This window comes from Copidosoma floridanum, unplaced genomic scaffold (genome assembly GCF_036245765.1).
Source record: "Copidosoma floridanum isolate Cflo_tuat_1 unplaced genomic scaffold, Cflo_Japanese_pri ptg000031l, whole genome shotgun sequence".
NCBI lineage: Eukaryota > Metazoa > Arthropoda > Insecta > Hymenoptera > Encyrtidae > Copidosoma > Copidosoma floridanum.
Window position 1 is genome coordinate 4,782,050 of NW_028321908.1, and position 16,393 is coordinate 4,798,442.

The 16,393-nt window shown below is 44.6% G+C and overlaps 1 protein-coding gene across 1 annotated transcript in view; it reads right to left on the reverse strand.

Moving 5' to 3' along the window:
* Eip63E (cyclin dependent kinase Eip63E) overlaps nt 1–16,393 on the reverse strand; it is a 331,847-nt gene that overhangs the window by 132,231 nt on the left and 183,223 nt on the right. Inside the window, exon 5 of the mRNA XM_089597237.1 lies at nt 12,037–12,422. Coding sequence (XP_089453363.1) covers nt 12,037–12,422 — 386 coding nt within the window. The remainder of the gene's footprint in view (nt 1–12,036; nt 12,423–16,393) is intronic.

Consider the following 16,393-nt stretch of genomic DNA (forward strand, 5'->3'; position numbering starts at 1 on the left):
TTGGGTAAATACCCCTTTCAAATTATAATAATTATTTATAGTAATGTGTTATAACTATGCAATAATAGTTGTAAAATTATATGTAGACGTATGTAAAAAAAAATTGAATTGCAGAATGCGGCCTAAGTACAATGCTGAGCACTGCTTTAAGTGCCTGGGTTTCGGATACATTGCAAGGCAGTGTGGCGGGCCTGACAGGACCGGGGCGTGCTGGAGGTATGGTGAAAGGGGCCACGTAGCACGTAACTGCTCCAAAAAAAAAGTGAGCTGTTACTTGTGTGAATGCGTCATCCCGAAACCGGACACCGGACACGTCGCTGGGACTGCCGGGTGTCAAGCGCTGCAGGAATTTGCAGGAGGAGCTCAGCGAAAATGGCGATGATCCTGCAAGTAAACCTTGAGAGGACCGGGCTTGCACATGATCTGCTGCACTAGTTCTCCCACGCCTGGGGTGTGGACTTGCTCTTCATAAATGAGCCGTCCCGCACGTTACCGGGTCGGGGCTGGTACTGCGACAAGACTGGATGTGCGGCCATCCTGATTCGCAGCGACAAGTTCCCCGTATCCGATTCCGGAGGCGGGGACGGTTTCGTGTGGATCAGGAGTGGAAGTGTATTCTATGTGAGCTGCTACATTTCCCCTAACATATCGATCGGCGTCTTTAGAGGGCGGCTTGCCGAGAACCGACTCCAGGAGGCGGGCGGAAGACGAGGCTCTTGTAGGAGGTACCATGAGACGTGTCAAGTAGTGGTGTGACACGTGTATGCCCAAAAGAACCGACAGGCGGGGCCGGAGCTCGTGCTACTGGTGGACCGAAGAAATTGCCAACCTGCGCGGAAAGGCGCAGCGCCTACGCCGTCTTGCACAGCGACACAGAAATCGCGAAGACGCGGAAGTGGCTGTTGCCGCGTACAGGGAAGCAAAAAGTATCCTGGTGCAGAAGATCAAGGTGAGCAAGAACCGATGCTGGCGCGAACTCATTGCTGATGTAGATAAGATACGTGGGGCCTGAGCTACCAAATCGCGCTTAAAAGACTGCGCGGCTCAGACCCAGTGGTGCCGATGAAGCCTTCCTCCTTGGAGAGGGTGGTGTCTTGTCCCTTTCTGGAGCATCCCGAGAGGAGGCGAGAGGACATAAGTGTGGGCGAGTGCCTCTCTTTACCCTCGATAAATTGAGATCGGTGGTGTCGGAGACGCCGGGCCGCAAGGCTCCGGGTCCGGACAGGGTGCCATCCGAAGTCTTCAAGGTCATAGCCATGGAAAAATCACTCGTGTTGCTGGACATGTTTAATGCGTCTTTGCGCAACGGACTGTTTAGTGAGCGGTGGAAGATCCAAAGGCTTGTCCTTCTGGACAAGGGTCAACCACCCCCCTTGGTTCCGTCGTTGCTCCGACCTTTGTGCATGCTGGATAATTCTGGAAAAATGCTCGAGAGGCTGATACGAACTCATCTAAGAGGGTAAGTCAGTCTCTCGGATAATCGGTACAGCTTTTGAGGGGGACAATCAACGGTCATGGCTGTGGCTAAGGTCCTTGAGTCGGTGAGGGAGGCATGGAAACCTTTACATAAGACGAGAAGCGCCTGTGTCCTGGTGACTCTCAACGTTAGAAACGCTTTTAACTCGGCCAAACGGTCCAACATAATGAGGGCTTTGAGGCACCAGAATGGACCAGAATACCTTAGAAAGATACTGGATAGCTATCTTCAGGATTGTGTACTCCGGTACGACACAAAGGATGGACCAAGAGAGAGGCGCCTGGCGTCGGAAGTCACACAGGGCTCCGCCCTTGGACCTGACTTATGGAACCTGATCTACGATGAACTTTTGCGCCTTGAAATGCCTCCGGGGGTCAAGCTGACGGGTTTTGCTGATGACATAGCACTGCACGTCACAGCGAGATCCCGAGAGGAGGCCGAGCGTAAAATTCGGTGGGCGGTCAACAAGACGGAGATAGTCGTCCTTACCAGGCAAAGGTGGTTCGCGGGGGGAGACTTTCGCCTGAGCGTTGCGGGCGAGGCAATCAGTGCAAGCCCAGTTGTGCGCTACTTGGGGGTGTAGGTTGACTGACGCCTCACATTCTGGGAGCATATCAAGAGAGCAGCCGACAAAGCGACCAAGGTTGCGGGAGCGCTAATACGGTTAATGTCGAACGTTGGGGGCCCGCGAGAGGCTAAAAGACGGCTTCTGGCGTTGGTCTCAAACTCGAAACTGCTCTACGGCGCGGAGGTATGGGCAGATGCAGTTGCGAGACGGGACGTCCGAGAGCGCCGTATTTCGGTGCAGCGCATCGGATCTCTAAGGATCGCTTCCTCCTACCACACGATTTCCTCTGCTGCTGTTATGGTGATAGCACGAACGATTCTCGTCGTGTTGCTTGCGCTGGAGCGGTGAAGGAAATTCCTCGGCTCCGGCGACGAAAGTGATGGCAACAGGAGTGGGACCAGGCTAGTGTGGGTAGATGGACGCACCGGCTGATCCCGAACCTGCGACCATGGGTTGAGAGAGGGCACGGAGAGGTGAATTATTACCTCACTCAGTTCCTCTCTGGGCATGGTCAGTTCGATGCCTATCTCCATCACGTGGCGGTGAAAGCATCCCCCAGATGTGCTTACTGCCCCGCGGTGGTTAATGCTGTGAGACGCGATGGTCTCCCTGGTGGCTCCACCCCAAAGTAATGCCTGCGGTGTGCCTCACTGCATTTCCCCTCCCTCCACAAAAAAAAAAAAACTACTACTACTACTACTACGACTACTCCTACTACTTTTACTACTACTGCTTTTGGCGGGGGTTTTGCTAGTTTCTCCATACCGGGCGCTTCCCTAGGTAGCGGATAGGGGCACCCTTTTAAGATCTGAGGTGAAGAAGGGCAGTTGGGGCAGCCATTTGTGGTCACAGAGGGGGGCGTCGATCGGGAGGCGTTGGAGTGTGTATCTGAGTCTTTGTGGACGTGAGCCTTGTGCTCTCTGTCTTTATTGATGTACATGTGTGGCCTGGCGCTGCTTGTGCTCTTTGCTCTTTGCTTTCAGTTGCCGCCGTGGGTGGCGTTTAACTGCTTGATGTGGGCCAACAAAAACTAGCATCCCGTCGTGTATAGAAGTAAGCAGCGGTTAAAACATTCTTCTCAGATATATGCATCAGACTTTCACTAAACCAACACATGTATACTCGCTAGTTGTTTCAGTTTGCGTGCGGCGGGTTCTCTCCCTGGCTGGTGTGGAGGACCTGGCGGCGGGTGAAGCCGGATGATAAGGCCTGGGTAAGTCCGGGTAATCGCATCTGATATGGCTGCACGACTCATCAACAAAAAAGACGTGGTGGGCTGACTAATCTACACTTACTACCACTTAAGAGCCTACATGGTGGGACTTTTCAGTGCCTTGTATACGCCAGCTCGTTTTTTCGGGTTGTCTGCGCCGGTCGTGGGACTATGTGCCAGTTGCTCGTCTCGCTGGAATGACTGTGGTGTACCAACATATACATACACTACACACAATCACCACCTTCACACTCCCTACACAACGCACGGGCAGTCTCCGCGGGTGGGACTGAGGGAGAGTGGCGACTCCCAGCCGGCCTGAGCAAGTAGCACCAATCTTCGGCAACGAAGTGGGTTGCTGCGCTGGTTTTTACCCTTTCCAGATTCTTATTTTCGAAAAAAAGGGGAGTGTTGGCTTTTACCAGTCAATGCAATTTTAAGAAGAACTAAAAATGAAAAACTTTAATGTTAAACTTGTACCCCAGGCGGTAACCTCTTTGAGGGAATCCGCTGGCAGTTCTGTTCCGGTGCAAGCCCGGGTGACTGCCACTGGCCCCACGGATTCTGGGAGGGGGGGGGGGCACAAAGACGTGTCTCATGGCCAACCACGACTGTTACATGTTTCATGGCCTTTTGTTACAGATGAAGGACGAAGAGGAAGCCTTTCGAATATAGGCAGTAACGTCAGCGAGAATGGTAACGTGTCTGTCTTCAGCAACCAGACTTAAGATGAGCTCGCCTCTCTGGAAAGAGAGGATGCTGAGCTAAAAGTGAAGAGAATTCAAGAGATTGAGCAAGTTCAATCTGCAACTTTAGAGATAAAAGAGACCCTTAAGGCAATTTATGAAAAGTATGGAAACACAGCAAACGCCTTCAAAAATGGTCTAAAAGCTGCGCTCAAACACTTGGAAGCAGCTGAGTTGACTAGAAAAAGCGTCCTTTTAAAGAAAAAAAATGTAACGAGAAGTTAAAAAGAGTGTTTTAAATCCCTGCAATACAGAGAACATAGGGGAAAAAATTTTCGATAGCATGTTCAGAAAATAACCCTGAACACTGCTCTAAGGAGATAGAGCAAGTTAAAAAAAAAAAAAACTGGAGCCCATCACATAGCCCTTAAAAAAGCCAACAAGCCATGTCGTCTAAGAAAAAAAACAGTCAGAGGCAAACAAGAAGAGGTTCTCCTGGACGACAAAAATGGCGAGAAGAAGAGAGTAGACCCGACGACAACAGTATTGATGAAGATGGCTGAAGAGCAGACTTTTGCGAGTGTACTTAAGTCAATGAAGGCGAAGTTTGACCCTGACAAGGCCAAGACCGCAGTTAAAAGTGTTGTCACCACAAGAAAAGGAGACATATTCATAAAAGCCAAAGTTGTAGAGGATGCAATTGCATTTTCACAGAAAATTGGAAAGTCAGTAGCCGAACAGGAAACTGTAAGAATAAGCACGAACAAAGTGACACTAGAGGTTCCAGATCTGGACGCTTTTGTCGAGGAAGACGACGTTAAAGAGGCTTTCATCAAGATTTTTAAACTAGATGGCCAGGAGCCTAAAGTAGCTCTCTTAAAACCAAATATCAGAGAACAGAGGCTGGCAGAAGCAACTGCTAGATAAGCAGAGAGTGAAGGCAGGTTAAGAGTTGGCTTTGTAAGCTGCCAAATCTGACGAAGAACCGAAGTAACAAGATGTTACCAATGCCTGGGATATGGACATGTCCCAGGCAGCTGTAAAGAAGAAAATAGATCCAAGTTTTTATTCTGGTGTGGAAGCTGCAACTACCGGAAGAAAGCGTATTCAGGCCCAGCATGGTGTTTTCTCTGTCTAACGACGGAAAACAAGCACGAAGCCGGCAGTGGGAGCTGCCCTCTATTTAGAAGAGCGCTAAACGAGGCCAGAGAAAAGGCTCAAGCACGACGCAAATAAGACGGAAAGGCCTTGAGTAGGAAGGTGGACCAATGTGGACTCACGCTGCTTTAAGTACTTGTACCTATCAGCAAGGGAAAGCATCAAGCTTATAGTGGTGCTTGCTAGGTTAGCAGCCTACTATGGAGCGCTAGAAAGGGTGCTGGTCATCAGGGACCCCGAGTCCTTTTCAGGACTCGAGAGCATCAGCACCTCTAGCAAATGGTGGCTAGTTAGCTTGTTAATGCTGTGAGACGCGATAGTCTCCCTGGTGGCTCCACCCTGAAGTAATGCTAACGTGGTTCCGGGGTGGATCAAAAGCCACGCGGCATGGGGGGGGCTTTTAGTGGGTATGGGTGGTCTAATAAAAAAAATCCACCGAGTCCCACACTACCGCTATCTCTGCGGTGTGCCTCAGTGCATTTATCCTCCCTCCACAAAAAAAAAAAAAAAAAACTACTACTACTACTACTACTACTACTACTACTACTACTACTACTACTACTACTACTACTCCCGGGTGGGGTTTTCGCTAGTTTCTCCATACCGGGCGCTTCCCCGGGTGGCGGATAGGGGCATCCTCTTGAAATAAGAGGTGACGATGGGCAGCTGGGGTGCCTCTCTATGGTGGTGGTCGGGGGCGTGGATCGGGGGGCGTGTGTGGCGCTGGCGTGTGTATCTGCGGCAGTGTGGACGGGGGACTAGTGCCCCATGCCTCCATCGGTGTGGATGTATGGGCCGGCTCTGCTTGTGCTCCTTGTTCTTCGCTTTTTGCTGCTTCCGTGAGTGGCACTCCATTGCTTGATGCGGGCCAACAAAAACTAGCACCCGTCGTGTATAGAAGTAAGCGGCGGTTAAAACATTCTTCTCAGATACATGCATCACACACTCTTACTAAACAAACACAGGGACACTTACGGATTGTTCTGGGTTGCGTGTGGCGGGTCCTTTTCCGGGCTTGCGTTGGGGGCCCGGCCACGGGTGAAGCCGGATGATGAGGCCCGGGTAAGTCTGGGTAACCACATCTGATATGGCTGTACGCCTCATGAACAAAAAAGACGTGGTGGGCCGACTAATCTAGGCTTACTACCACTAAGGAGGCTATATGGCGGCACCTTAGTGCCTTACGCCAGCCCGTTTTGTCGGGTTGTCTGCGTGGTCTCGGGACTGTACGCCTGCCGCTCGTCTCGCTGGGATGACCGTTGTGTACCAACAAATACATACATTACACACGAACACCCTTCTTACACTTGTTACTCAACGCCAGGGCAGTCTCCGCGGGTGGGACTGAGGGGGAGTGGCGACTCCCGGCCGGCCCGAGCAAGTAGCATCTCTCTCTGGTAACAGAGAGGGCTGCTGCCCTGGTTTTAACCCTTTCCAAATGCTTATTTCTAGGAAAAAAAGGGTAGTGCTGGCCTTCGCGGGTCAGTACGAAACTAAAAAGATGCCAAAATGAAAAACGTCGATGTAAAATAGGTACCCCAGGCGGTAACCTCTCTGAGGAAATCCGCCGTCAGTTCCGATCCGGTGAAAGCCCGGGTGACTGACGCAGGCCCCACGGATTCTGGGGGGGGGGGCCACAAAGACGTGTCTCATGGCCAACAGGGACTGCTAAATGTTTCATGGCTTTTCTTTTCAGACAAAGGACGACGAGGAAGCCTGTCGAGTATAGGCACTAACGACACCGAGGTTAGCAAGGTGTCGGTATTTAGCAACCAGACCCAGGAAGAGCTTGCCTCTTTAGAAGAAAGTGCCACTAGGCTCGGAAAAAAGCGACAGCAAGTTGCTGATAAAGTCCAATCAGCAACGAATGACATTACAGAGACGCTAAAACTGATTAATGATAAGTACGGCAACACAGCGAACGCTGTTAAAAATGGGCTCAAAGCGGCGCTTAAGCATCTTCAAGAGGCAGAGGTGCTAAGAGAACGCTGTCTTACTGAAGAAGATTTGTACATGAACGCTTGGAAGTCGTCATTTGAATCATTGCAGTGGAGGGAAAAAAGGCGAGATAATTTCCGTCGGCATGTACAGAAACGAACCCTGAACACTGCCTTAAAGGAAATAGAACGAAGTAAGAGAAACAGGAGCCCATCGGACAGCCCTGAAAAACGCCAGCATACTATGTCTTTAAAGAAAAAGAAGACAGGTAGTGGCAAACAAGAGGAAATTCCCCTGAATGACAAAACAAGCCAGAAGAAAAAAGTGGACCCCACAACAACAGTAGTAGTAAAAATGGCTAAAGGGCAGACCTTTGCAACGGTGCTGAAGACTATGAAGGCGAACTTTGACCCCGATAAGGCTAAAGTGGCAGTCCAGAGTGTTGTCACTACAAAAAAAGGAGACATACTTATTAAAGCCAAAGGTGTAGAGAATGCTACTGCATTCTCACAGCAAATTAAAAAGTCGGTAGCCGGACAGAGTACCGTGAAAATGAGCGACAGAAAAGTGACATTAGAGGTCCGAGACCTGGATGCCATTGTAGAGGAAGATGAGGTCAAAAAGGCTTTCGCTAGGACTTTTGGACATCAGAGCCAGGAGCTAGAAGTTGCTCTCTTAAAGCCAAATGCCAGAGGACAGAGGCTGGCTTTAATCAAGGTGGACGAAACAACTGCCAGACAAGTAGAAAAGGAAGGCAGGTTACGAGTTGGCTTTGTAAGCTGCCGAATTCGAAGAAGAATCGAAGTAACAAGATGTTTTAAATGCCTGGGATATGGACACGTCTCGGGCAACTGTAGGGAAGAAAACAGATCCAAGCTTTGCTTCCGGTGTGGAAGCTCAAACCACCGGAAGAAAGAGTGCCTAGGTCCAGCACGGTGCTTCCTTTGCCCAACAACGGACAACAAGCACGAAGCAGGCAGCGGAAGCTGCCCTTTATTCAGAAGAGCCCTGAAAGAGGCCAGGGATAAGGCCCAAGCAGGGTCAAAATAAGGCAGAAAGGCCTTCAGTGGAAAGACAGGCTTATGTGGACCCACGCTGCGCTGGGTACTTTTTACCTATCAGCAAGGGAAAGCATTAAGCTTATAGTGGTGCTGGCTGAGTAGGCGGCCTACTATGAAGCGCTAGACAGGGTGCTGGTCCTCAGGGACCCCGAGTCCTTTTCAGGACTCGAGAGCATCAGCACCTCTAGCAAATGGTGGCGAGTTAGCTCGTTAATGCTGTGAGACGCGATGGTCTCCCTGGTGGCTCCACCCCGAAGTAATGCTAACGCGGTTCCGGGGTGGATCAAAAGCCACGCGGCATGGGGGGGGGGTTTTAGTGGGTATGGGTGGTCTAATAAAAAAAATCCACCGAGTCCCACACTACCGCTGTCCCTGCGGTGTGCCTCAATGCATTTCCCCTCCCTCCACAAAAAAAAAAAAAAAAAAACTACTACTACTACTACTACTACTACTACTACTACTACTACTACTCCTACTACTGCTACTACTACTACTACTACTACTACTACTAATACTACTACTACTACTACTACTACTACTACTACTACTACTACTACTACTACTACTACTCCCGGGTGGGGTTTTCGCTAGTTTCTCCATACCGGGCGCTTCCCCGGGTGGCGGATAGGGGCATCCTCTTGAAATAAGAGGTGACGATGGGCAGCTGGGGTGGCTCTCTATGGTGGTGGTCGGGGGCGTGGATCGGGGGGCGTGTGTGGCGCTGGCGTGTGTATCTGCGGCGGTGTGGACGGGGGACTAGTGCCCCATGCCTCCATCGGTGTGGATGTATGGGCCGGCTCTGCTTGTGCTCCTTGTTCTTCGCTTTTTGCTGCTTCCGTGGGTGGCACTCCATTGCTTGATGCGGGCCAACAAAAACTAGCACCCGTCGTGTATAGAAGTAAGCGGCGGTTAAAACATTCTTCTCAGATACATGCATCACACACTCTTACTAAACAAACACAGGGACACTTACGGATTGTTCTGGGTTGCGTGTGGCGGGTCCTTTTCCGGGCTTGCGTTGGGGGCCTGGCCACGGGTGAAGCCGGATGATGAGGCCCGGGTAAGTCTGGGTAACCACATCTGATATGGCTGTACGCCTCATGAACAAAAAAGACGTGGTGGGCCGACTAATCTAGGCTTACTACCACTGAGGAGGCTATATGGCGGCACCTTAGTGCCTTACGCCAGCCCGTTTTGTTGGGTTGTCTGCGTGGTCTCGGGACTGTACGCCTGCCGCTCGTCTCGCTGGGATGATCGTTGTGTACCAACAAATACATACATTACACACGAACACCCTTCTTACACTGGTTACTCAACGCCAGGGCAGTCTCCGCGGGTGGGACTGAGGGAGAGTGGCGACTCCCTGCCGGCCCGAGCAAGTAGCATCTCTCTCTGGTAACAGAGAGGGCTGCTGCCCTGGTTTTAACCCTTTCCAAATGCTTATTTTTAGGAAAAAAAGGGTAGTGCTGGCCTTCGCGGGTCAGTACGAAACTAAAAAGATGCCAAAATGGAAAACGTCGATGAAAAACAGGTACCCCAGGCGGTAACCTCTCTGAGGGAATCCGCCGTCAGTTCCGATCCGGTGAAAGCCCGGGTGACTGACGCAGGCCCCACGGATTCTGGGGGGGGCCACAAAGACGTGTCTCATGGCCAACAGGGACTGCTAAATGTTCCATGGCCTTTCTTTTCAGACAAAGGACGACGAGGAAGCCTGTCGAGTATAGGCACTAACGACACCGAGGTTAGCAAGGTGTCGGTATTTAGCAACCAGACCCAGGAAGAGCTTGCCTCTTTAGAAGAAAGTGCCACTAGGCTCGGAAAAAAGCGACAGCAAGTTGCTGATAAAGTCCAATCAGCAACGAATGACATTACAGAGACGCTAAAACTGATTAATGATAAGTACGGCAACACAGCGAACGCTGTTAAAAATGGGCTCAAAGCGGCGCTTAAGCATCTTCAAGAGGCAGAGGTGCTAAGAGAACGCTGTCTTACTGAAGAAGATTTGTACATGAACGCTTGGAAGTCGTCATTTGAATCCCTGCAGTGGAGGGAAAAAAGGCGAGATAATTTCTGTCGGCATGTACAGAAACGAACCCTGAACACTGCCTTAAAGGAAATAGAACGAAGTAAGAGAAACAGGAGCCCATCGGACAGCCCTGAAAAACGCCAGCATACTATGTCTTTAAAGAAAAAGAAGACAGATAGTGGCAAACAAGAGGAAATTCCCCTGAATGACAAAACAAGCCAGAAGAAAAAAGTGGACCCCACAACAACAGTAGTAGTAAAGATGGCTGAAGGGCAGACCTTTGCAACGGTGCTGAAGACTATGAAGGCGAACTTTGACCCCGATAAGGCTAAAGTGGCAGTCCAAAGTGTTGTCACTACAAAAAAAGGAGACATACTTATTAAAGCCAAAGGTGTAGAGAATGCTACTGCATTCTCACAGCAAATTGAAAAGTCGGTAGCCGGACAGGGTACCGTGAAAATGAGCGACAGAAAAGTGACATTAGAGGTCCGAGACCTGGATGCCATTGTAGAGGAAGATGAGGTCAAAGAGGCTTTCGCTAGGACTTTTGGACATCAGAGCCAGGAGCTAGAAGTTGCTCTCTTAAAGCCAAATGCCAGAGGACAGAGGCTGGCTTTAATCAAGGTGGACGAAACAACTGCCAGACAAGTAGAAAAGGAAGGCAGGTTACGAGTTGGCTTTGTAAGCTGCCGAATTCGAAGAAGAATCGAAGTAACAAGATGTTTTAAATGCCTGGGATATGGACACGTCTCGGGCAACTGTAGGGAAGAAAACAGATCCAAGCTTTGCTTCCGGTGTGGGAGCTCAAACCACCGGAAGAAAGAGTGCCTAGGTCCAGCACGGTGCTTCCTTTGCCCAACAACGGACAACAAGCACGAAGCAGGCAGCGGAAGCTGCCCTTTATTTAGAAGAGCCCTGAAAGAGGCCAGGGATAAGGCCCAAGCAGGGTCAAAATAAGGCAGAAAGGCCTTCAGTGGAAAGACAGGCTTATGTGGACCCACGCTGCGCTGGGTACTTTTTACTTATCAGCAAGGGAAAGCATTAAGCTTATAGTGGTGCTGGCTGAGTAGGCGGCCTACTATGAAGCGCTAGACAGGGTGCTGGTCCTCAGGGACCCCGAGTCCTTTTCAGGACTCGAGAGCATCAGCACCTCTAGCAAATGGTGGCGAGTTAGCTCGTTAATGCTGTGAGACGCGATGGTCTCCCTGGTGGCTCCACCCCGAAGTAATGCTAACGCGGTTCCGGGGTGGATCAAAAGCCACGCGGCATGGGGGGGGTTTTAGTGGGTATGGGTGGTCTAATAAAAAAAAATCCACCGAGTCCCACACTACCGCTGTCCCTGCGGTGTGCCTCAATGCATTTCCCCTCCCTCCACAAAAAAAAAAAAAAAAAAAAAAAAAAAAAACTACTACTACTACTACTACTTCTACTACTACTACTCCTGGCGGCGGGAGAACGTCGTATTTAAACACTTGGTACAACTTTAATTAATCTTTGAGTACTTCCTTATCATCCTACTTTATTTAATGGATAAGGAGGATACTTGTAACTTATTTTACAACAATATTTATAACCTAGAACTGACTTGACCCTGAATTAAAGTTTTTAATAAAATTGTTCTTATCCTTAAGTTAAAAAAAAAAATTAAGAGCATTTTACGCTCTTCAACCAAAAGTATCCTTTATCAGAATCAGACTTCTTTTTATAATTTTGAAAAAGAATAAGTAGAAATTATAACGAGTCTACAATATCAATTCAAAAGTATAAGAAAAAAATAAAGTGATTATAAAGAGAGACATGGTTGTGTAGCAAAAAGTAATTTTAGAAACTGTCTGCAATGTTTTTCTTAATTGAGTTTAACTTATAGTATTCGAAAAAAATTAAAAATATTCAATATTAAGATTCTTACCGTTGATGACAATAAGCCAGTCCACGCAGAAGTTGGAATAAAAACAGTTTAACATTATGTGGATCAAGACCTTGACCTATACTACTGTGTCTTTCCATATACTGAGAGAGATCCGTATACACATATTCAAAAACGAAAGTTAAAGTTTCTCGAGTGTGAATTATGTCGTGCAGAGTGACAATATTATTATGTTTCAACTCTTTAAGTAAGCTTGCCTCACGAATAGCAGTAAAAGGTGCTCCTTCTTCTTCTTGTAACCTTATTTCTTTCAAAGCCACAACCTGGTTTGTTAATTGACTAAAACCTCTAAAAACAGTTGCGTATGAGCCTTCACCTAATTGTTCTAATTTAATATAAGCTTCGGATTTTCCAAACGGAGAATCACCCTGAAATTCAAATCATGGAAAAGTTGTATTTAATAAAAACATCGTAATTATACAAAAAAAAATTTTTCTTTTCTTAACACAGCAAAATTAAAGTCCATATAAAAATACTTTTTTTTTTTTAAGGTGCACAGTCTCTTACTCAACTGTGTTTGAAATAAAAAATAAGCGTAAATTAAGCAGCTATTATCTTAATGTTACGATAATATTACAAAAAAATTATTGAAATTCTTTGAACCCGTTACTCGTATAATTTTTATAATATGCTAATTGTAAACATTTCTTTTAAACACTTTATGTATTGGTATTAACGTACAGTTTCTTATAATGATGTCTGTAATAAATTTTTGGGCTTTATTGTTAATCAATATACCATTGTGTTTTGGAGCTAATGTCAAAAGTCTACATGAAAAAAATTTGAGCATCATACTTTAATTCTATCATACCTTAATTCCATAATTTTAACTTTTTTAAACTACTGATATTTTGATAATGGTACTTGTTGAAATTATTAAACTTAAAAAAGATGAGAGAGCTCCTATCAAATGAAAATAATAATCCATACTTATACAGGGGTATCTGGGAATATTTTTTTATTAAATGAATGTGAATAAATATAAATAATTCAATAATTATTAATATACATCAAGTAGGTGTGATTTGTTTTGTATACGTAAGGAGTTAAGGGCTATTATGAGCCACTATTATACTATGTAAAATAGAGCATAAGATATATACGATGTCAAAGCAAGTTGTACTATACGTTTAAGAAATATCTTACAATATCGCGAAAAAAATGGATTTCATTAAACTTGTTATGTGGGTATACTGATTCATGAATAAATAAAGGCGCAAACTTTAGTTCAGTCACTTTATTAGAACTTCTTATCTGTGACGGAAGTAGCACGTATCTTTCGGTCTCGTGGGCGTAGTCTTCTCACTCTTGCGACTTTAGCTAATCTCCCTAACTCACTGTCCCTTCCTTTAATCCTCCTCTCCAAGCCTTCTCTTCTCTAGCTACGCTAATGTACGTAACACATCCAAGGCTGGGACGCCGATGTCCTCGGCGATGTTTATCTGGACATTAGTGTAGTGAATGTATCGTGTTGTTTGCATTGTATGTAATGAATCCTGATTGGAAGAAAAACGGAAGTTTTTAATACCTCGTTTTTGTTTTCCCTATGGATGATTTGTGCTGTGTTTTCAGTATATACACTTATGTTTGTGACGGTTTCATGTGATACTAATACTGTGTAGTTGTACATTTTTTCTTTTTTCTTTCTTTTTTTTTACAATTTTTAAAAAGGATAATTTTTTAAATGTACTCAACGATAACTTATAGTCGTACATGTACGTCTACCTATTTTATAATCATTGTCGAAGAGGTCATCGGATAGGGCCGAACTGTATTCAAATAACTATTATTACTATTACTATAGATTCCTCAAGCTACTGTTAGTATAACTTATTATTAAATTTTTATTTGTTTTCTAACTTTTTTTTTTTTTTTGAGACCTTTGTTACTTTTAGCATTTATTTTCTCCCATTTCCCCATTTCCCATTTATTGCCAATGAGCCGTTGGCGTTTCTATTGCAAGACGCAATTAGGTTCAATGATTGAGTTGTTGCTTAGCCATGAATCACCGGAGGGTATGTATAACAGTCAGAACTCTTTGAATTTCTTCCTGTAGTAATATTACCAATCTCAGGGCCAGGTTATTGCCAAATGACATCTCACTAGGCCTATGATTGGTGTTTTAACACCTGTTACCTTAAATCATTTTATAAAAAATCTGTTCAGGGCCTCTCATGGAAAAGGCACTTTAAAGCACAAAGTTGTTTGAGATGTGTTTTTCCTTATCTGATGTTAATTAACATCAAGACACTTACACAAGCTCTACAGTAAGAGCACATGGGCTCTGTTTAACTGCTAGTAGCAGACTGACTAAAGCATGTCGTACAGCATACGTATACTGCTTGACGTCACGCGTACCGTTATTTATAGTTCTATACACAGACGAGACTGTACAAACTTACTGTACACTACAGCACGCCTACTTAAATTAAGAGTCTTTCTTGTTTACATTATTTTATTTTACTTTAATTTTAGTTGTAGATATTTTAAGATTTTCCGATTGCTTATCGTTGTTATTATTAATATTAGCTGAATTTTTGTTAGATTTAACCTTAATTGTATCAATATTTGCATTTTCATAATTTTCATTACTATAGTGATATTGCACTTCAATGCGTTTCAAATTTTTTATAAGATTTCCAAATTTAGCTATTGCAGCTGCACCTGAATCACCTCATAAATATTTACAGGCTCATTAAATTTAGATTAAACATTTCACTTTACAAATTTCGAATGAACAATACTTCAGTTACTGTTTTATAGAACGCTCTATACTCTGCAAAAGTTAATCATTTTGTTGCGTTACTTTGTTTATGGGTTTTCCAAAAAAATTACATTAATAAAGAATCTTATTACATAACCTGGCTTTCTTACGAATACTCTTTTGCCACAAATTATAACATCCTTTACATTAGGCATTGTACCAAAAAATGTTTCAGACAATGTTTTCTTTGTATGAGTATTTGCAGTTTTTTTTAAATGTGCTACAGTTTTCATTACTTCTGGCCAGTAACGCAGATTTATTCAAGCCTCTTTTATTAGACATCTACCCACATCTATAGCCGATTTGTTGTATCTTTCAGTGATACTATTTCTTTCATATGCATAAAGTGGACGAGATCATGATTCGACTCATTTGTGTTTAATAAAATTGTACATTTCTCGACTCACATATTTAGTCTTATTATCACATTGAAGTTCTGTAATATTTTCACTAAACTAATTTTTAACTAAATCAACATATTTAATAAAGCAATTTACAGTTTCTGGTTTTTGTGAATTTTCTATACTCACCAATAAAAGTTAAAAAATACTTTTTTCCTTTATCATTAGTTGGGTTATGTGTCCATTTAAATTTGTATAAACAACTTCTAAAATTTCTGTTACCTTTTTTTAATTATTTTTAAATGGATTATTCGACATTTTAATTCTGAACAGTTAGCATTTTAATGTCTTCTAACTTTTCTGGTATTTCATCAATTATTTGTTCTCTTACATATTTATTTAAATATTAAAAATATACGTGACTTAGGTCTCCGTGTTATTTTTCTTTATTTGTAAATTTTTCATGATTTGTATTTTTTTATTTTTTTCTGTGCCATGTATATGTGTTTTCTTTTCTCTGTTAACAAAATTTTTCATCAATTACAAACCATTCTCCTCTGTAGCCATTGCCAGTGATTCGTGCTTAGATTTGGAATGTATTTTTGTAAAGGTTTTCCTTACTACTTCCTTGCTAACTTTAGCTATACGCAATGCACTAAGTATATTTCTTTCTGTACCTTCTACAAAATAACTATTATTCAATTCTATACTTGACTTTTGCATATAATTATGAAAATACATATTAATTTTTCTTATCTTTGTGGCTTTTATTGGCTCACCATTTGGCAAAGTGAAGGTCACAGGTTTTTTAATATTTATGAATTTGCTTAAATGCCTATTCGTGTTTATTAAATGATCTGTTCTACCGTTATTTAATAACTAGTTTATTACGTTATCTTCATCACAATTGTAAATCTGCTTTTCTTCTTTACGCTAAATTTACCCATACCAGGCTTCCAATGATTCTTTCTTCTCTTCCTGTCGTTGATACGATGATCCGCTTGCTATGCTGCTGTAGCCTCTGCCTGTGTTTCTTTCTTTCTTGCCACCTGATGTGTATCGACCTCTGCCCCTGCCTCTTTGTTGTTGTTGGTCTGTTCCTCCGCTTCGCTGCGTTTAGCTTGCTTGTGTGTACTACTGCTGGTTGGATTGACCACGGGTATATGCTTTAACTGTGTGTCCCAAACGACTACATCTACAGCAGTTTCCTTGGATAATAGTATGAAATGTGCTA